At 57.1% G+C, this 20,407-nt stretch overlaps 1 protein-coding gene and 1 long non-coding RNA gene across 6 annotated transcripts in view; one reads left to right on the top strand and one right to left on the bottom strand.

Moving 5' to 3' along the window:
* DSCAML1 (DS cell adhesion molecule like 1) overlaps positions 1-20,407 on the top strand; it is a 103,175-nt gene that overhangs the window by 55,437 nt on the left and 27,331 nt on the right. For all 5 annotated transcript variants that reach the window (XM_083808476.1, XM_083808477.1, XM_083808478.1 and 2 more), the window contains 4 exons: positions 16,595-16,741; positions 17,844-18,122; positions 18,897-19,172; positions 19,626-19,922. In XM_083808476.1, the coding sequence (XP_083664602.1) occupies positions 16,595-16,741; positions 17,844-18,122; positions 18,897-19,172; positions 19,626-19,922 (999 nt within the window). The remainder of the gene's footprint in view (positions 1-16,594; positions 16,742-17,843; positions 18,123-18,896; positions 19,173-19,625; positions 19,923-20,407) is intronic.
* LOC310885302 lies at positions 72-16,588 on the bottom strand. Its single transcript, XR_014574688.1, has 2 exons — positions 10,281-16,588; positions 72-7,200 (listed from the first exon to the last, which is right to left on the bottom strand). It is a non-coding gene; the product is annotated as an uncharacterized lncRNA (long non-coding RNA).

Raw genomic sequence — 20,407 nt, 5'->3', positions numbered from 1 at the left:
GTTTGGTTTTTTTTTTGTAAGAGAACGGAGGAGAACATTTGGAAAACGCTAGGAAATTTTCTCCCAAAACACTGACAGAGATGCTCAGCATCCCCGCTCTGGGCCTACAGAGCAAGCATCTGAGCCCGTGAATAATCCCCTGGGGCTCAGTGGACATTTCCTGTGCTTAAAGTTAAGCCTGGGCTGAAGCAGGGGCAGCCCGGTGCCTGTGGGTGGCGGTGGGTGGCCGGGCCACCCGTGCCAGGAGCGGGCAGAGCCCCTCGTGAGCGCGTCCCGGCTCTGCCTCCGCAGGCGCACGGCTCTCCAGAAACCTGCTGGCTCTCTCCCCCGTCGCTCGCGTGTGAAAATTGCAGCTAACTAATTGAGGACCATCGCTAAGCAAACGTATCACCTGCCAATCTGCACTTGTATTATTACAGCCTAACCTCATGCGTTATGTTTATCTCATTCCAGGACTACCGTCAGCAAAGCCACTCTAGGCATAAACTTAATTATATCTCCTCGGGTAGCAGCAGGGTAGTGATTTATTGCTGGCTTTTGTTTCCTTCCTCACCTCACCTATATGTGATTATGCTGTGCGCAGGGGAGGTGGCGCTTCAGACGAAGTGCGCTCCCGTTCCCCTCCGCGGAGGCACCGCTGCTTGGTTCCAGCTTTGCTGGGGGTGCAGACCCCTTGTGGGTGCTGAGACAAGGGCATGGGGGACCACCACGGGCCAAGGAGGTGACACTGTGCTGGGGTCTGGGGCTGGTTCCTCGGAGGACTGAAGGAGTTGGGGAAGTCGGGACGTCACCTTCCTGGTTCCCCTTCCCCATGCAGCCCACCAAGGGGAAAGGCTAGGTGCTTTAATTATTCTCTCCCTCTGGAAACGCCGTGGTAATTAGCAGTGCTGCAGAGAGCAAGGACCGGCTGGGCTCACGCAGTGCTCCAAGGAGGCGAGGGCTCCTCGCTGCTTTCTGAGCCCTGCGCCCATGCCATGGGGCTGGGACGGGCATGCTCGGGGTGCGGGCTTGAGCAGGCAGCAGATCACCTTCCTCCAGTGTGACCCACCCTGTGTCAGCCACCCATGTCCGACGGGGGCCACTGCACCCTACCCAAAATCCCGGCTGCGGGCAGCACCCCATGGGTAACAGCTCTCACCCTGCAGGCTGTGGGTGGGGGCTTCAGGCACTGCCCGGCGCTGGGCACCAGCTGAATACAGGCTGCTCTTTGGTGTGCAGTGCTTTTGTACACACCAACAGCACGGCTGTCGGGGACACGTCTGCTCCGAGAGGCTGTATGCAAAGCAGAGTGCTGCAGTAACGCAGCCAGTGCATCTCTCGGTGTGGTTTTGAGCACATCGTTGATTATTTTTCCCTTCATTATTCACCTGACAGAGCAGCAGGTTGAGTAATTAGTGAATGCGCATGAACTTTGCAGTGTTTTTATGAATAAAATGTTTGTGAATTGGCTGGGTATTGGCGCCGCTAGTGTAGCTCATGCACCCGTTACAGCGTGTCGGGGAGGAGCATCGCCAACCCGCGCCCTTCTGGGAGAGCTCCTCGGAGCAGCAAGCGCAGCTTTGTGCAGCAAAACCCTGCTCGCCCTGCCCGGTACAGGCACAGCTCTCTGCTCTGCTGGCTGTGCAAACCCTGCTCATGTTGCAGTCCTTGCTGCTTTCGGATTAGGAGCCTCTGTGCATGGCTTTACAGCACTGCTGCGCTTTCTCCCCTGTGCTCCCAAAATCGAACCACTGCCCCTTTGCCCATCCCCGCAGAAGGGCTTTGGAGGCGCGCATACGAGGCAGCAGCTGCTGGGGACGGTGGCCAGCTAGGCTTGAATAGCAGCTGAAAGAGATGAATAATTTGTATGCCAACACTTCTGACAGGCTTTTTGGATGCTGCGTCTGGCTGCAGCGCCGCAGGGGCAGCAGGACCTGGGCAGGGGCTGGGGGGGCGAGGTGGGAGCGTTCCCAGGCTGGGGAGGGTGGAGGTCAGGTCCTGTCCCGGGCAGCAGGGCTCTTGTTTGGGGGTGGCCTCTCACCGAGACCTTTAGGGCTGCGTGTCCTGTTGTCTGTGGCCTGTGGAGCAGGACATGATGTCCCTTGCCATCTCTGCGCTCCTGGGTTGTCCCGGCCCCGGTGGCTCCCTGGCATTGGTGCCCCCTTTCCCATGGCAGCCGGCTTGGGCAAGGGCAGCCACAGCTGCTGAGGCCGGTGCTGAGGCCTTGGGCTCTCCTGGCACAGGGAATGGTGCAGAGGCACTGCTGAACTGTGAAGAGCAGGAGGGAGCCTCAGGGAGGAGGCCAGTGGCCGAGGAGGTGTCCCCCTGGGCCAGCGGTGACAGCATCTGCACTGTCTTCTCGTCCCTTGCCCCGAGGGATGCTCCGAGCTGGCATGGCTGGGGGGTGAGCATCTCCCTGGCACCCTTCTGATCTGCCCCAAAGGGATGGTGGCATCCTGAGCGAGGGAGCAGATTCCCACAGCCGGATTCCCACATTTCATGGCCGAGGTGCTGGCCGCCCTGCCCTCCTGCCCGGGGTGCTCAGAAAGCAGATGAAAGCACATCATCTAAAAATCCCATCTCATTTAAAGACTCCATGCGGAGTCTGCTAGCCCTCCTGGTAAGCTGCCCCAGCATTTCATTACTTGTTGCTAGGAAATTGCATCTTATTTCAAGGTTGGATTTGCCTAACTTCAGCTTCAGGCCCAGGGTGCTGCCGGGCAGCTGTAGGGAAGGTGCTGGACATCTCTTGGTGCCCCAGGCCTGTGCGGTGACCAAGTCACCCCTCACAGGTGGACTCAGGCGACCGTGCTGCATCCCACGGGATCTGAGTAACTCCTCCAGCCCTGAGTCATTTCTGTGATCCCCCTTGGAGCTGCCTGCAGTGTTTCCCCAACATCCTCGAAGCATAAACTGTTACTCACTCTGCTGAGACTGCAGCCAGGCGGAGATAGCAGGGAGTTAGGCTGGGAGCGTCCCCCTGTGTCGCTGGGGGTCTGGTGGAGCCCCCCGTCCTGCACTGCTGCTCTCCTCTGCTCCCGGCAGCCTCGCCTCCAACTCAGACACCGTCCAAGCGGACTGCGATGGGTTCGGCGAGCTGCTGCTGGGATCGCTGCAGCTGTCCTGCCCCCGTCATTTCTTGCTGCAAGTCTGCTACCTGGCAAAATTTACCAGCAAGGATTTCCGAGGGTTGGTTTTCCAGGTGGTTGGTGCAAAGCCAGCGGCACTGGGCTGAGACCTGGGAGGCATTTTGCCACTTACCAACCCGACTAGGCTGAGTCCTGGGGAGGCAAAATCCAGGTGCACAGTGAGCCCTGGTACCCTGCTGCTCCTGCCCCTGCTGCTTCTGCCCCCACTTCTCAACCCCCCTCCTCCTGGGGCCTGGGCAGGAGCCGTCCCCACCGGGCGATGCTCGCGGTGCGCGGCTGCGTGCTCGGAGAAGAGGGTCCCCACGTGCCAAGAGGGGCAAGCGGCCCTCCAGCGCCGCGGTGCTTGTCGCCCCGCTGAAGGAGGCAGGGCAGCACTGAGTGTGCTTCTCTGTTAAAGCTGCTGCCTTGTGACAAGCGCTAAATATGCTGACAATAACAGTAATCAGCTGGCCTCGGTAGCACACTCTCAGCCTTGTTCACCGTGAAAGAGATCTCCTCAGGGGGATTACAGCTCGGGTGGGACTTACTCGTGCCGTCCTGGTTTGTGTGCCCAGCACCTCTGCGCCTTCTCAGTGCCATGGAGTGAGCACCTTGGGTCAGGCTGCTGCGCTCAGCGTGGCCGTAATTCATGGTCCAGGTGCCAAAGCCCTGCACGAACTCTGCCAGATGCACCCGGGCATTGTTTGGCCGGGCGGGCCGGCCAGCTGGGCGAGCTGCGGGGGATTTAACAAGGCCCCCGCCGCTGCTTTTTCTCTTGGACTTGTAACTAGGTCAACATACATTTGCCTTGTCTTAATAATTATTGATAAGATGTGGCTGATCGTGCGCCGTGCAGGAGCAGGGCTCCTCCTCCCAGCCACACTGCTATCGCTGGAGTCCCCGCGTAGGGAACCGCTGCTTCTTTATTTAATTTGTGCCTTATCTCTGCGGCAGGGAGCAGCGCGGGTGCAGCCAGCACGTTGCTTCCCCTGCTGAAAGCACAGAGCTCCCCGGCCGCTCTCTGAACCTTTCCAACCCTAAAACGTGGGTGAACAGAGGAGGGCTCATGGCAAACCACTGGCGGTTTTGTGGCTGCAAAGACATTTCTCCCTTCTCTTCCCCTTCAAAAGAGATGGCTCAATTCACCCATGCCACGCACTTCGATCCGTGGGCTCATTACCAGCGGTGAGCCGCAGTGCTCGGGGAGCAGAGGGGAGGTGCGCGTAGCTGATGCCTCTCCTTGTCCCGCCACCAGCTCCATGAGCCTTGGCCAGGTGGGAAAGGCAGGACGGGGGGAGCTGCCTCAGACACGCTGCTTCCAGAGGTGGGGACAGAGCAAAAAGGATCCGGAGCATGACACGAGCCGGGCAGGGTGACTGCATGCAGCCTGTGGCACGGGAAGATGGGGTCTGCCCATGCCTGTGCCCAGGGGAGGGCTCTGGTCTGCAGACATCTGCCTGCCCAAGCGCAGGATTTTGCAGACCCAGCACGCAGGCTAAGTGTTTTGGGAGCACGCTCATTGGTATGGGCTCGCATCTGTGCTTTCTTAATAAAAAATATGCACACCGACTCTTTGTGCAAGGGGGAATGCAAAGAATAAATGTAACCGCTCTCCGAGCCATTCAGACTTCACAGTCAAAGAGGATGTTATGTCCTGGGGATTTTTTTTTCTGCTGCTTTTCCAGTGTTAATGAGCAGGGAGGAAGTTCTGCTCTTTGTTCGAGTTGACTTCCCTTGTTTTTTCCCCCTATTGAGCAGCAGGGAGGGATGGAGGGGATGCACCACGCTGGCCTGTCTGTGCCTGGACACGCGGGACAGTGGCACAACAACAGCACAGGGTCATTCAACTTTAATCCTGCACGTTAGGCAACGGGAGCTCCTTGTATGAGGCTTTTGGCTTTCCTCGTCAGATCAAAAGGTGGTCTGGGCTTTAGCAGGATCCATTTCAGCCCGGTACAATGCAGCAATTTGCAGGGCTCTTGCACATTTCCATTTTGTAGCGAGAGCTCCCTGGCCTCCACGCTTCCCTGTGCAAGTCCTAGGAAACTTCTCACTCCATTTTCTTTGGAGTCAGAGCATCCCCAGCATAAACATTTTGGGCTTTGCCAAGCAGCTGCTCCCCTTGGGTCCCACAGGTCAGTCCATTTTCCTCCCTTTTGCTGCATCTCAACGCACGTGCCTCTCCTCCTGGCTGGTCCTGAAGGTGGGGCTGAGTTTTGCTGTAAAACTTCCTCCCCTGCTCCCCATCTCAGGTGCTGGCAGCCCCTGTGAGAAGCATGGCGAGCATCTCCAAGTGAGAGCCCTGCTTATGCACGTAAACAGAGTGGGAGGATGCTGCTGCAGATGCCCGAGATGACGGCAGACTTGTGCTAGTGAGAGGCAACCGAGCGCTGCGTTCACCTTCCCTGCCTGGCACGCTCGTCTGCTCCTCACCCTCATGCTTTGTGGCACCTTTCATCCCAAGGGATGCTGGCGTGCTTTGAATCGGGACGAGCACGCGTGAGGTTTCAGTGATGACCTTTGTCACGACCCAAATGCAGGCGCCTTGGAGGCGGAGGGACGGTGCCATCACTGCACGGCCCCAACGGGGCTTGGAGACAGCACGGGGCTGAGGTGGATGGCCTGGTCTGCATCCACAGAGACCTGCTGGAGGAGGCCGTAGCAAGGCGTCTGCATTCACTGGTGCCCTCGTGGGACACCCAGTGCCTGCAGACAGCGGGGCTGGCACTGGTGGGGGTGCACCACTCGCCGTCCTTGCGCCCACCGCCCCGACTTCAGCGCCCGCCCGCAGCTGCTTTGGCAAGCCCTCATCATAATGCAGCATGAATTTCATTAGCTCATTTGTTTCTGGCTCTCCGAGCCTGGAGATAATTTAATCCAGAAGTGGCTTACAACGCGGAGTGAGGTTGTAGTCTGCAAAGCTTAATGACCCCCTCTGGCTGCCGTTCGTAAAGCTGAGCTCTGGGGGTGGCTGGCAACTTGGGGTCGGGGCTGACGGCTGGCGAGACCATGGGCTGCACTCAGCACAGAGCAGGACGCGTGCCTCTGCGCCCGTTTTGTCTTGTTAGGCAGATTTTGTGGCGTGAAATAACAGCTGGAGCTGCACCGCCGGGCTCGCTGGAGCTGCTGGGGCTGGGGCTGGAGGTGAGGTCAGGAGGAGACGGCTCCGTTCACACGCGCGTTTTATGTTTCCTGCGTCTCATCAAGGCAAGGTTTACTTAGCAAGCTGCAAAAAATCATTACATATGCTGCTAGTGGCCTGGTTAATTAAGATACACAGTTCTCCGGGTAGGAAAAGCCGACCTATATTTACTGTATGTAGGAAGACATCTGTCAGCTAGAAGCGCGAGATATCCCAGCGCAGGTTTGTCCTGCTTTTTGCAGGCTCTGAATTGCAACTGTTTTAAGCTCTGATGCAGACCAAGTTAATTTTAAGATGACTGTTACTATTCTCAACATAAGGAAGGGCATATTTAGACTCTCAGTACTCAAGAAGGCAAAACCCCCTGCATGTTTCTAGTAATTTTTCCCTAACAGTTTGTACAAAAACAACAACAACAAATCCTATTTGGTTTCTGCAATAGAATATGTTCGAGGGTGATCGTAAAATAGATTATTTTTAAATCTGCAGATGGTTTCCACATATTCCTCCTCAGCTCACTGCAGCTTTCCACCTCAGTAAACCGGTTTGTAATTTAGCCGAGGGCTGTGGAGCAAGCGTTCTGTCGTCTTGTTTTTCTTGTTCCCGTTCTTTATCCCCCCCGCCCCCCCTTTTCTGTTCCCTTTTTCTCTTTTATTTCCCCTTGGTTTTCCTCCGTTAGGAGCTGGGAGCCGTGCAGCTCCGTGCATGGGGTGCTGCAGGTTTGCAGGACGTCCCGGCGGGGCTCCTGCACAACCCTGCAGGGAAGGGGTTGGGGCTGCGTCGTGCTGGGACCCTGCTGCCCTAAACCCATGGGATTTATGGGGAGGGAACCCCGGCACGGTGGGCACGTCCTGGAGCACATCCCCTCCATCTGGCCTCGCTCTCGGGGCGCTCCGGGCTCTGCTGCTCCTTGCTCAGCCGACGCGGACATCTCGCTGCTGATGCACGGCCCTGAGTAAGATAATTAGAGAAAGATTGCACTCAGCCCCATGATTGCAGTTATACCCCCCGATCCCTCAGAAAAAAAAAAAAAAAAAGAAAGAAAAAACAGCTTTTTTATTTCTTTGTTCTTTCATGGTTCAGCATTATAATTATTGAGATTTCACTGCAGGGCAAAATGATCATTTGACAATGTAAGTGGGGAAAATAATTCTGGTGTTATCCAGCAGTCTCACTCTTATTATAATCATGGCGAAACTCCTGCAGACTTCAGTGGGGGGAACAAATTTCCTCCTATGTAGGTATTTGTCTTTTTAAAATTTCTCCCTATTTGATTGCAAATGTTAGGATTTTTTCCCTCCTTTATTTTTAATAACCCGAGTTTGTTGATAGATTGGAAAGGACTGAGGTACCTGTTGTTTTTCCCATTGTTTTCATTAGGCATTTTACATTTCTGTCATTCTCTGCAATCATGATGGATTTTTATGAGCAAATACCTTGGTTAGAGCTATTCAAAACTGTTTGTATAGCAACGTCGACAACAGCAACAAAACCCAATTAAAAAATCAGGGCAAATTTGATGAAAAAAAAATACAAATTGGGGGAAAATCACCGCTGGCTCTGTGCTGCAGCTTTCTGCTGGCAGATGATGGCAGGCGGGGTGGGCTGGTGGCAGACGAGCTCTGCCTGGGGGTGGCCAGGGCTGTGTTTTTTATCCCTTTGTGCGAAGGCACCTTGTGCTGGGGGGGCCGGGGGCCCTGCGGGAGCTCCCGAGGTCACACGCGTCCTTCGCAGAGGGTGCCCAGCCCTGCACGGAGCAGCTCCAGGGCACCTCGGCGCCATCCTGGGCGAGCGTGTGCTTTGAGGAGGTCAGCACTGACCTGGCACCGTTTTTTTTGCGATATTTTCATCCTTTATTTATTTAAGAGCCCAGGAAGGCGCTGATGGAAGAGGGAAGCAGCCCACCACGGGTCAGCACGCACCAGGCCGGTGGTGGTGGAGAGGGCTCCAGGTGGGCAGGGGCTGAAGTCCCTGCTGCAAAGGGCTCTCCGTTGTCCCCCGTCACCCTGAGGCTGATGAAAATGAGCTGACAGAGGCAGAGGCAGCATTAGCCTAATTATGGCCATAAACGATCCCTGGGCGGTGGATTTTCCTTTCTTAGCGACTTCCTGTTTTCCTCTTTGAGATGCAAATTTTTGCACAGTCCTCGATCCAGATTCTCTTCTCATTAGCATGAAATTTGACTAGTTCCATGATTTTTTAAATAGCAAATTAAAAAAAAAAAAAAAGAAATCGACGTTGCGCGCAAAGTTACAGCAAAGCCCCGGCGACTCTCGGGGGCGAAAACGGAGGGGCTGGTGGGGAACATGCCCAGGGGAGGCTGTGAGGTTTGGGGAATAAGGGAGCCCGGTCGGCGGTGGCAGTTTGCCATGGCAGGCTGCTCTGCTCTGCTCTCGCACAGCTGAACAGGAGGAAGCCGTCGGCGGAGCGGTGGGCAGGGGGGGCCCGAGCTCCCCAGCCCCTCCGGGGAGCCCCCGGCCACGCAGGAGCCCCCGCTGCCTCCCCCTGCCAGTGCCGACACGAGTGCACGTCGTGGGCTGAAGCCTTTCATTTTGCTTCCTCCCAGAGAACGAGGCTCATCGTAATAGGAGGTTAAAAAAAATTACACTAGAAAAATCATTTTTTGCAATGAGTGTTATCTCTATGGATTTTTATTTTTTTTTATGCCTGCCATAATCTCTACCCGCTGCAGCTGAGCACTGGGAGAGGACTCGTAATATATCTGAAAGCAGACGGCACTATTTTGCGGTAAATGTCATTCTAGTAATATTTAGCTGTCCTTGGAAATGAAAATACAATTTTTGCTGAAGTGACGCAGGCGACGCGGAGCCGCGGAGTGCCGGGCTGGGGGAGCCACTCGCCTCCCCAGCCCCCCGGTCCCCCCCCAGGGGTGTCCTTTCCCCCGGTGCTGCCTTTCCTCCCCAGCCCCTTCCTCCCCGGCCGCCCTTCCCCTCCGCTTTCTGCCACATAATGAGTTTGATAAGAAATTGTCTCGTTAACAGGATTAGCCATGGAAATCTCTAGTCCCCTCCTATTCATTTTGTAATGCTCTTCATCCTGTTCTGTAATTTTCTGCTGGCATTAGGCGTCTCCGGACCACCTCGGGAGCTGGATTCCTCCTCGTTCCTCGACAGCGCCGGCTGCTGTGCCCGGCCCCCCCCGAGCCCCCCGCGCCCCCCCGGGGATTCCTCTCCGTTCCTTCGGTTTAGCACGGGTGTTTCGTTTCCGAAATAACTTCCCCAAACCGACACAACCAGCCCCAAATACTCTGGATTTCACTGCCCATATCCAGCTCCTGTTTTAGCAGCCGCGCTTCCACGAACAGCTCCCGGGACTCATCGGCATCCTAAAACCCACGGGGGCGAGTTCTGCTCTCCTTTACACCCGTGTGGATCCCATTTTGTAGGCAGCATAATTCTGGATTTACTCCTACGAAAACGAGTTCCAAGACTGGCCCTTTGGTAAATAATTACTCTTGATTTAATAACTCCTACCAGCCCTGCAGGATATGCTGCTTCCAAGGGAGTTAATAGAAAGAGATCTTTCTTAACATCTGTTTTCCCAAGTTTGCTGACTGCTAACCCCGTATCTGGGAAGTTGCATCCAGATATCAGCTTGTTAGATCCACGACGGCCGCACACTGCAAGCAGATAAACTGGAGCAGGAAAATGTCTGAGGCAACTGTGCATTGGAAGTAATATATGCATAAAACATTAAAGTGACAGCAACATTTTTCATTTCCTCGTGTTAAATGAAATTAACGTTTCTGCAGACGATTTCCTTAAGCATCTACCAGGGTCGTGTTTGCAGCTTTGCCGTTTTAAAAAGCTCCCCGTGCACAGAACCGAAACTTCTCCGTGTGCCTTCATTGCCCAAAGAGAGAGGAACGCAGGAAGCAAACCCACTGCACTGATAAAGTGACGTAGATGCAGATTGCTGTTTGGCCTGTAAGATTTGGGGAAATAATAGGTGATTTGTGGCAGGGAGACCAGGGCCACTGTGTGGGGGAGCTCTAACAAAGTGATTCTCACCTGGCAGCTTCCTCGTGAACTGGGTAATTTATTCATCGGCTTCTGCTCCCTCCGATTTGGGTGTCCACGCACAGATTAACTTCCTCTCGCCATGCTGCAGGTGATTAATTTGTGCGGCGGAGATTGCATCCGAGCAGCTGGTGGCCGTCATTAGCGGTGGCCGCGGTGGGCTGGGGCAGCGGTGCCAGCTCGGCGCGTGCGGCCCCCGTGGTGCCTGCTGCCGCCGGGCTGGGGGAGCCGCTGCCGGCTGCCTCACACACCCCACGTTTGGGGTGTCCCAAAGCTCTGCCCCGAGCCTCGGTGGGCAGGGAGTGGAGGTGCTGGGTGCTCCGCGGTGCCGGCAGAGGGTGCCCACGGTGCCGCTGCCGCAGGACAAGGGCACGGGCACCGCGGGGCACCCATGCAGGAGGTGATGTATGTCTTCTGCCAGCTGGAGGCTGTGCGTGACTCCTCTTTACAGCTGTTGTTTGCAGAGGGTGTTCATGCACCGCCGCTCGCCCGGCTCTCCCCCGGCCATAAATCCGGTGGTCAGAGCCAGACGCGAAGCTGGGGGAAAGCACGGCGTTCCCTTTTGGGTTTATTCCCCCGTCCCCTGCAGGCTGGGCTTCTGCAGGTGATTGTGTAAAGCATTAAGAGTTAATTCACCAGAAAATTATCCGCTGCTGAACTTCAGCTCTGGAGTGCACGGGGTGGGATTTGGCAGGGGATTAACCCCCAGAGGGCAGCCCCGGCTCTCGGCCCCGGGTGCGCGGGCACAGGGCTCGCCCCCGCCTGCGCCCTGGGGTGCGTGGGCACGGGGACGCGGCGCTGGGGCTGCCTGGCAGCTGTGTGACAGGGAGGTGACAATTACATCCGCTTCTCAACTGCTCCTGCTTTTTTCTTCTCTCCCTCTCTCTCTCTCCCCGTGCTTTTTTTTTTTTTTTTTTGTTTCATCTCTTCCTCTCAGGAAACCCATTTAAATGCAATTCCATTCTTAAAACATCTCCCTCATGCATGTCTAATGAATGTCAGGCAGACGCGCTGACAATGGGCCCAAGTAGGATCCAATCTCGCCGAGTGTCTACAAGTCATTTGGAAGAAACCCTGGGAGCGCGCCCAGTTTTATTACAGCGTAATTAGAAATAAAATCTTGTTGCAAGAGGAGAATGAGAGATGGGTGTTAATCCTGTAACGGGAGGAGATAGAGCCGTGCTTATAAAGGAGATTAAGGAGGGGAGGCGGAAAGCCTGTCATGACTCCCCAACTTTCATCCCTCCTTTGTGGATCTCCCCTCCCCGGCTCAGCAGCCCCGGCGAAGGGGGGCCGATGGTTTTGGGGTTCAATTCCCTGCCGTGCCCCACAGCCGCCGCCGTGATTCAGCGCTTCTGCCGCCGCTGCTCCAGCACGGGGGGGGACGGTGCCTGGGAGCGTGCGTGGGAAGGGATGGATGATATTTAGGTCTGCAGGGGGAGGGTCCTGCTGAAACCTCCACCGCATGCACCACAGCTGGATGAGGCAGTGGTGCAAACCAGCCTGCTGTTTTTTTTTTTTTTTTTTGGGAGCTTTGTGAAGGAGGCTGGTGCTTGGTGCCACGATGCGCTCCGGCTCCTGTGTGCCTGCAGCCCGCTGGCACCTCGGTGCTGTGCTGGACACTGAGCTGCCACCCGGCACCGGTGAGCAGGATGGAGAGAGTGCACAGCCCCTGCTGCAGCGCTGGGCTCTGCCATCAGGGAACCTTTCCCAAAAAGTGCCACCACCCCGCTGCCGGCCCCAGGACGTGTCGTGGCCGGGGCGCTGCAGGTGCAGGTACCGCAGCTTCCCCGAGACAACGTTTCTAGGGCAGGGTTTTCTTGTTGCAGCGAAACCCTGTTCCTCCTGGATCGAGGAGGAGGAGAAAGAAGCCAGGGAGCCCTTTGGTACAAAGCGTGACCCACTTACTCAGCTGGAGTCGGTTATTTTACAGATGCCCACGGAACTTCAAGGTGGAAATGTTCTGCTGGGTGCTCGGCTGCTCTGCGCTGCTCAGCTTTGCATGGCTATGTAGGAGAAATGTGTTTCCTTTGAAAGGGCTGGGGAGCCTGTGACTGCCTTACACGTCCCCTGGGATCCCGTGTGCAGGGAAACATGTAAATAAATCTGTCAGATATCGTGCAGCTCTTATTAAATTTGCATTGGGCTTGAGTCGCGGCTCCTATTTAACATCTCTGGGATGGATGGATGGATCTTTAATCTTCGCACCTAATCCAGGCGCTCTCTGCTCTAGGTATTTGCTGTGGCACCGAACCTGGGGTCAGGCAGCAGGGATAAAAGGGACCCGTGGTGTGTGGCCACAGGCCCTGCTGCCTCCCATTCGGCAGCTGGAGCAGCCCCAGGACCACAGGACCGGGGTCGCTCCTGGCTGGGTTTGGTGAGCCCAGGCTGCTTGTCCCCGCTCGAGTCCCGTGCTGGGCAAACGGCGCATGGGGAGAGCGGCCTCAGCGGCCGGGGAAAACCACAGGCTTTGTACTTTGGGGCTTCCCTCTCCATGGCTGTCCCCCGGGGAGGCATTTGTCACTTTAAACGTGGCCAGAAATAGCACCAAACATTTATTGAATTTGTCCGGGATGCCTTGGGTTGCATATGTTCCAAGTATGGCTAATTCATAAACGCTGGCACCTATTGATTCTCCTGCAGTTAAAATAGACTGCGTAAGGAAATATTGGCCCCAGAGTACTGAGGGAAAGTTATCTCATTAGTCTTATGAACTATAAAATGTGCTCTCTCCTGAAGCCCTGACCCCATTGTTTTTATAAATCTATATTGGATGGAGCAGTAACTGGTAACCTGTATCGACTGTAATTTTTCTCTTGAAATTGGAAGGCCCTTGGGACTGACGCTGAGGTTTCATGGCCACTACAGGCAGCTGGATGTGGAAGAGGTTTCACTAACAGAGAACGCGTGTGCACGTGTGAGCACCTACAGCAGGAGACCCCCCCTAACGTTCTCTGTGCCTTCACTGTGCTCTCCCCCCTTGTTTCTCCCTTTGTGGGGGCAACGTCTGGCTCCTGGGGGCTCCCAACTACCCCCGTCCCCTCTGAGCCCCAGCTCCCCGTTTTTGGTATCCTGCTGGCCCTGCGGGGGGAGAGGGGAGCCGGGGGCTTGGAGAGGCATTGCCTCAGCAGCAGCAAAGTCTCCCTGGAAGAGTTATTAGAGGCACATCGCTCCAGCCTGGCTGTGGGTGTACTTAATCCTCTGCATCCCGTAAAGCTTCTCCACCTCCTGGCAGGCAGAAAGATCTGATTTTATTCCGCGACCTTCGACGTTAATCTCGCAAGCTAACTGAGCCATAAGTCACTTCGGTGAGGTCTCCGTCAGAGCCGTTTACATCAATTATTGCCCCGCATCTTTCCCTTGAACCAGTGCAGCACTCCTCGGCCAAGTTATTTGTCCCTTGTTGGAAAAAAAATATATAAATAAATAAAATGGAAGCTGTGCTGTCAGGTTGTGTAGACCTTACATTTAATGCAATGGCATGGCTTGCAAGGGGGCAGATGCCTCCTGTCACTGTGCGGCAGCAAGGCCGGCACTAAAACCTGCAGCTTTTTTGCCCGTCTGGAAGCTTTCAGCACGTGGGGGCTGTGCAGGAGAGGAGCCCAGGGAGTGCCTTGCCCCACAAGGAGAGGTATCGGGGTGGGTGCTGGTGTGTTGGCTGCCTTCCTGCGGCTCCTCTGGGCTCCGAACCCATGCTCACATTCTGGCTCAGAGGCTTGACTTTGGGCACGGGGTCTGGGAAAGCCAGTGAGCACCAGGATCCTGGTGCGGGGCCCTAGGTGGGATCAGACGGGGCTGGTTTTGTGTTCGGGGTCAGCAATTCTTTCATCCTCGTGTTGGCCTTCTCGCACATCTCTGTCCAGGAAGCTGCCCGAGGGCCCTGCGGTGGGCGGCACGCGGTGCCGCTGGTCCCTGCTGCCCCTCGGCCTCGTTGCACGCCGCTCCTGCACGCCTTTGTTTCCGGAGGACGAGCGAGTGCGCCTGGGAGCGGGGCTGCAGTTAGGCATGCACAGAAGTGTCTGCGCCGGGGGGAGGCCAGCTGGGGCTGCGGAGCACTTTGCAAAATGCAGCAGCTGTTTCCATAGAAACTGTCCCCCCCCACCCCCCTTCTCAAATTCCAGTGCAGCCAATGCTCTTTGCTTACTGGTTTGATGGGAGATGAAAAATTAATGCTTGATTTGCATGTGGTTTCAGTAGCCTTGCAGGACTGCTCCCCCCTCCCTTTTACAGAGGTTTGCATTAAAACCTTGCTGGTCGAGGGCGCGGAGCACGAGGCTGGCACCACCGTGTGCCTGTGTCCCCTTGCACCGTGGTGCAGTGTGCATGCTGCTGGCAGTGTGAGGAGGCAAATCTGCCTCTGCAGTTGTTGGCTGCAGAGCTCTGACCCCTCCAAGCCTTGTCCCGAGCTCACAGGATGCTGCTGGTGGTGTGGGGAGAGCAGCCCCAGCCCACGGCGCATCTCAGGGCTGCTCCCTTTCCTTCCAGGGGCAATCTGCACGGGCTTTCCAGCCTCTGCCTTCTGTTAGCTTCGGCTAGGCTCGTATCTTATTAAGGCTGCTATTTCTTCTCTGTTTAGAGTCCCTAATGCTCTCATATCAAACAATTAGAGTCAAATACATACATCTAGCTAAGCTGCAGCTGGAGTGGGGTAGTGCCAGCAGGGCTCAGGGCTGCCATCAGCTTGGCTTTTGCGGTGGATGTGCTCCAGTTTCGCGGTGAAGAGCCCTGCTTTGTGTTGATCTGTAGCCTCAAGTGCTGCTGCAGCGGGCAGGGAGAGGCTTCTGCCATCCTGCCAGGAGGCTCCAGGAGGGTTTTCCTTTCATCCCCATATTCCGCTTGCATTTCTCCTGCTGTTAAGTGTTTGACCATGGCACCGTCCTCCACCTAAATCAAGAATATCCAGGTGCTTCAAAAAGGTGCTGGAAGAAAAAGCAGCTGTTTGTCCTCACCACCTAAATCCTGGTTTACCCATCATGGTGCGGGATTTGAAGGAGCCATTTGCAGCCATTGCTGACTTAAAATCTAGGTTTAGAGGTTTTGACTCCAAACATTTGGCTCTGCTAATTACATTCTGCTTGTCTGCACTCGCTGTGTTTCAGCAGGGGGTGGCTTGGCTGGCAACGTGGTGCAGCCGAACAGATGTACCACCCCATCCCAGCTGAGCTTCTGCCAGCTGAAAGGATCCCAGAGGTCCCACAGAAACTGGGATCAAAGGCTCGCTCTCACCGCTGGCACTGGTAGTAGAGCAGGATGAAAGGTGTCTTCCAGGTGGGAAGGGGAGCGCAGACACCCAGAGCTTCTCCCCAGTACCTCCGCTTGCCCTGCTTCCCACATTGCTGCTCAATTGCGCCACAGTGCAGGCCTTTCTATTAATGTTAATTACTGTTGATATTCATTATGAATTATAGAGGTCAGGCTTGACAGGGAGGCTGGCTTCATAGGAGAGTGAACAACTCCTTTCCCCCTGTGCACACCCACCCGAAAGCTGCTGGCCAGCGCCGTGGTGTCCGTGCTGCACTACCTGGTGGCCTTGGCAATCTCCCCCGGTGCTCAAATATCAACTCAAGCCCTTATTTGTTTTCACACGCTTCTAAGTAAGTTAAGCTAATTATTAACTCAGCAGGACAGATTCACTTTTAATTGCAGCGTTGCTATGCAGCACACGGAGATGGGTTTCGTGGTGTGTGCTCCCCTCTCCATCCGCAGCCGTGGAATTGCTGCGAGCCCACGGCCAGCCCGGGGCCGTGCCCGCTCCCCTCCTCGTGCTGCTGCAGGGCCCTGGCGGGGCTCGGCTGTGGTCTGCGGATGGGGACAAGGACACCCTGCGCCTGCCTCGGTGCCTGGGCAGGTGTTTGTGCTGTAGGATGAGTGCCACCGCCCAGGCAGTGCCCAGGGATGCGCAGGCTGCTGTCACACCCCCGTGCTGATATTGCACACACGTGTTCTGTTGTGCACACCCCCGTGGTGATGTTGCACATGCGTAGGATGCTGTTGCAGACCGGCGGGCTGATACTGCACACACACAGGCTGCTGTTGCACACCCACGTGCTGATATTGCACACGCGTGGGCTGCTATTGCAGCCACTGCTGCTTGCCCATTTTGGCCTGAAGTTGCCGGCTGGCCTGAAAATTTGGACCCCAGACATGATGGCAGAGACAGCGCCGGTGGGGAAGGACCTGCATTGTGTGCTTGGCCCCGAGCACGAGGCTTTGCCTGCCTTGGGCGCTGGGTGCCTGGGAGGGAATGTGCGGCACCAGGGCCACCTCGCTCACCCTTCCCCTCCCTTTCCTCTTTGTCTCTCCAGAAAATAGGTTTTTTATTACTTCTTACGGAGGTTTGTACATATCGGACGTGCAGAAGGAAGATGCCTTGTCCACCTACAGGTGTATCACCAAGCACAAGTACAGCGGGGAGACGCGCCAGAGCAACGGAGCCCGGCTCTCCGTGTCAGGTGAGCACGCGGTGCCAGCGGTGCTACCGAGGCACCTGGCGACAGTTTCCAGCCTCACCTCCATCTCCCTGGGGTGCAGGGGGCCACGGTGGCATCCCCACCGCCCGTCCTAGCAGTGGGAGGGTGCCCGGGGGCTGTGCAGGGGGTCCGTGCCGCCCCTCGCCGTGCCGCGCGGCACCGTGAGCTGAGCGAGAGGCGACGGGGCGCGAGGCGATGCGATGTGACAGCCCGCGATGTGAGCAGCCTGACGCGATGTGACGAACGTGCAAGCGATACTGCAGCAGAGCGGCGCAGTCCGTAGTGCCGCCTGTCTCGGGGCGCTCCCGGCTCCGCTGACTGCCCAAATTACTCTGCTCGGGAGGGAGGGAGCTCGCCCGACTCGCAGCCGCATCGCCTCTCCTGCCAGTCAGCTGCAGCTCCCTGCTCCCCGCCATATGGCTTTCCCAGGGCTCCTCTCTTGCACTAACTCCTCGAATTAACCCCACAGAGGGTCAGGGACAGCCGGGCTTGCTGGACCTGCTCGGTCTCGCTCCCATCCAAACCATCCCACAGCGTGGCCGCGGGATGCATCGTCCCCTCTCCCCGCATGCTCGCGGTGCCTCGGTCCCCTCCTGGTCGCTGTCGTTATTTACACGTCACGGCGTTTTACTTCTGCTTGGGAGTAATGAAAGAGGTTTCTTTCCCCTGGAATTTAATTTCACGCCTGAGACTTGGTGATTAATTTTCTCCTTTCCCAGCTGCCTGATGGGCCCCTTTGCTTGTAAATTTTGAAATGTGCCACAGAATTTGTGTATTTTGCACCAATTACGTGTCACCTTGAGTAATTCCTCCAGTGCCGTGTTTATCCGTCCCACCAGCTACTCGGCTGTGTTTCCCCAGGGAGGGGCAGAGCCGCTCAGTGCCGGCTGACGCCGAGGTGGCCCGGCGGTCCCTGTGTCACCGGCGGTGCCCGTGTCACCGTGCACAGGCTCCCCTGGCGTCCCCAGGCAGCTCAGACAGCTGTCGGCTCCTCCCCGTTAAAACCAGCTCTGCCTGCTGGCTGCAGGGCAGGAGCCCGTCTCCCCTCCTTCTCCGGGTGAGTTTATTCCCTCTCCCAACCCAGACCCGGCGGAGTCCATCCCCACGATGCTAGACAGCTTCCAGTCCCGGGAGGTGAAGGCTGGCCGGCTGGTGGAGCTGCCCTGCATCGCCTCGGGGTACCCCAACCCCGCCATCCGCTGGCTCAAGGACGGGCGCCCGCTGCCCGCCGACGGTCGCTGGGCCAAGCGCATCACGGGGCTGAGCATCAGCGACCTGCGCGTGGAGGACAGCGGGACCTACATCTGCGAGGTGACCAACACCTTCGGGTCTGCAGAGGTCACCGGGACCCTCACGGTCATAGGTGAGTGCCGGCGGCGGGGAGAGCTGCGTCCTGCCGAGCTTTGTAAATATCCAGCCTCGAGGCCTTTCTAAAGCCGTATAAATTACAAGCCTTATATTTCAGCGTGGCGTGTCGCGCGCTGGAACCCGCCATAGTGCTACGCAGCGTGTCTGATGCGGTGCTCGGAGCATTTGGAGGAAGTTTATAATGCTGCAGCCGAGGACATGCAGACATCCCCTGATTTACCGCTTTAATCAGGGCCGAGAGAGGGACCTCTGGAAAAGGCAGAGTGATACCAGGGGATGTAAATTGCTGGATGGCAATGTTCTGTTAGGTGCCTCTGTGCTTTGTTTTGCTGATTTGCATAAAATAAGCTCCAGCCAAACAGTAAATACCATCTGGGCAGGCCAAATATTTACTGCCTGCTCTGCTCCTGGGGGTTCCTGCTGTCACCAGCAGCACCGGAGCCACCCTGGCACGTCCCCGGCTCGGCACTGCCCCATCGTACCAGCCACGTCCCCGCTGTGACGGCCGCTTCTAGCCACCCTGCCCCTACACCAGGGCCAACATTAAAGGCCAGGCTGGCAGCACGAGGAAGGGCAGGGAAGCCACCTGCCTTATTGCGCGGTGACATTTTGCACGTAGTCGGGCTGGCACATCCAGGGAAGGGAAGGTGGAGAAAGTACACGAAGGATGAGAGCCGTGCAGTGCGTGCTGGCCTGCAGCTGCCTGGCCCCACAGCCCAACACCACCACGCAGCCAACACCTCTCCTGCTCTCGTCCTCTCTTGCACAGACCCTCTGCGTGTGACCCTCACACCAAAGAAGCTCAAAACGGGCATTGGCAGCACCGTCATCCTCTCTTGTGCCCTCAGCGGGTCCCCCGAGTACGTCATCCGCTGGTACCGCAACACGGACCTGGTGGTGGTGGATGACTACATCTCCATCCGGGGCATCAGCAACGAGACCCTCCTCATCACGGCTGCCCAGAAGAGCCACTCTGGAGCCTACCAGTGCTTTGCCACCCGCAAGTCCCAGACGGCACAGGACTTCTCCATCATCATGCTGGAGGGTGAGCTGGCTTCCTCGGGGCGGGGGCCAGCTGGGGCTTTTCTCTGCCCCTCTCTGAGCTGCCGCACCCCAGGTGCTCACCAGGATGCATTGTGCATGGATGGAGGAAAGCGAGCACCACTGGGGTGGGGGCTGCTAGGGCAGGCTGCACCCAGCCCCTGGGCTGTGCAAACTGTCTGCAAGCAGCTCAGGGATGCAGGGGCAAGGGCCAAAATCAGGGTCCTGCAGTGACCTGTCCACCCCCTGCCCCTGTGCCGAGGCGCTGCCTTCCGTGAACTATCTTCTCCACCTCCTCATGAGCAGGCGTGGGTGCAGGGCACTGGGTGTTCGGACCAGGGATGGTCACTGCTGTGCCTGGCATCCCCTTGAACCAAATCAGACAAGACACGGGGGTGTGGGTGACTGCTGCCGGTGGCTGCTGTGCCCTAACCCCCCTCCCCCTGGGTCCCCCCAGATGGGACCCCCCGCATCGTCTCCTCCTTCAGCGAGAAGGTGGTGAACCCCGGGGAGCAGTTCTCCCTGATGTGTGCCGCCAAGGGCGCGCCCCCCCCGACCGTCACCTGGGCCCTGGACGACGAGCCCATCCCGCGGGACAACGGGCACCGCACCAACCAGTACACCATGTCGGACGGCACCACGGTGAGCCACATGAACGTCACCAGCCCGCAGATCAAGGACGGCGGCGTGTACCGGTGCACCGCGCGGAACTCGGTGGGCAGCGCCGAATACCAAGCGCGAATAAACGTAAGAGGTGCCTGTCTACTTTTAAATATCAGAATAGGACTTTGACTGGGCTTTTGGTTGTGTTCTGTTCCCTGGCAGATCGTTCCTCCTCACCCCCACCCATTTCCCAGGTGTGCAGGTCTCTGCAGCCCCCTTCGGCCCCGCTCACCCCCAGCCCTGCCCGTGGCATCCAGCTCCCCCACGGCTCAGAGCAGGGAGCTGAACTGAGTGCACGGCCACCCTCTGAACCCCGGAGACCCAGAACAAGGCTTCCAGAGGGGCAATGCCTCCCCACTGGGGTCTGCTGTCGCCTCATCCAGCCTTTGGGTCTGTGCAGCAAGTGCCTCCCATGAAGGACCCTGGGGAGGAGGTTGGGGTGGTGCAGAAGTGACCTGCACTGGCCAAGGACCACCTGCTCCTTTGTACCTGCCTGCAGTGTGTTCCCCAAACCATCTCCAGACCCTCCACACTGCCCCCAAGCCCCCCACACCGCCCCCGGTCCCAGCCCCGCTC

Source organism: Anser anser (assembly GCF_964211835.1).
Source record: "Anser anser genome assembly, chromosome: 22".
Taxonomy (NCBI): domain Eukaryota; kingdom Metazoa; phylum Chordata; class Aves; order Anseriformes; family Anatidae; genus Anser; species Anser anser.
Note: the sequence above shows the minus strand (reverse complement) of the source record. Positions and strands in the feature narration are given on the sequence as shown.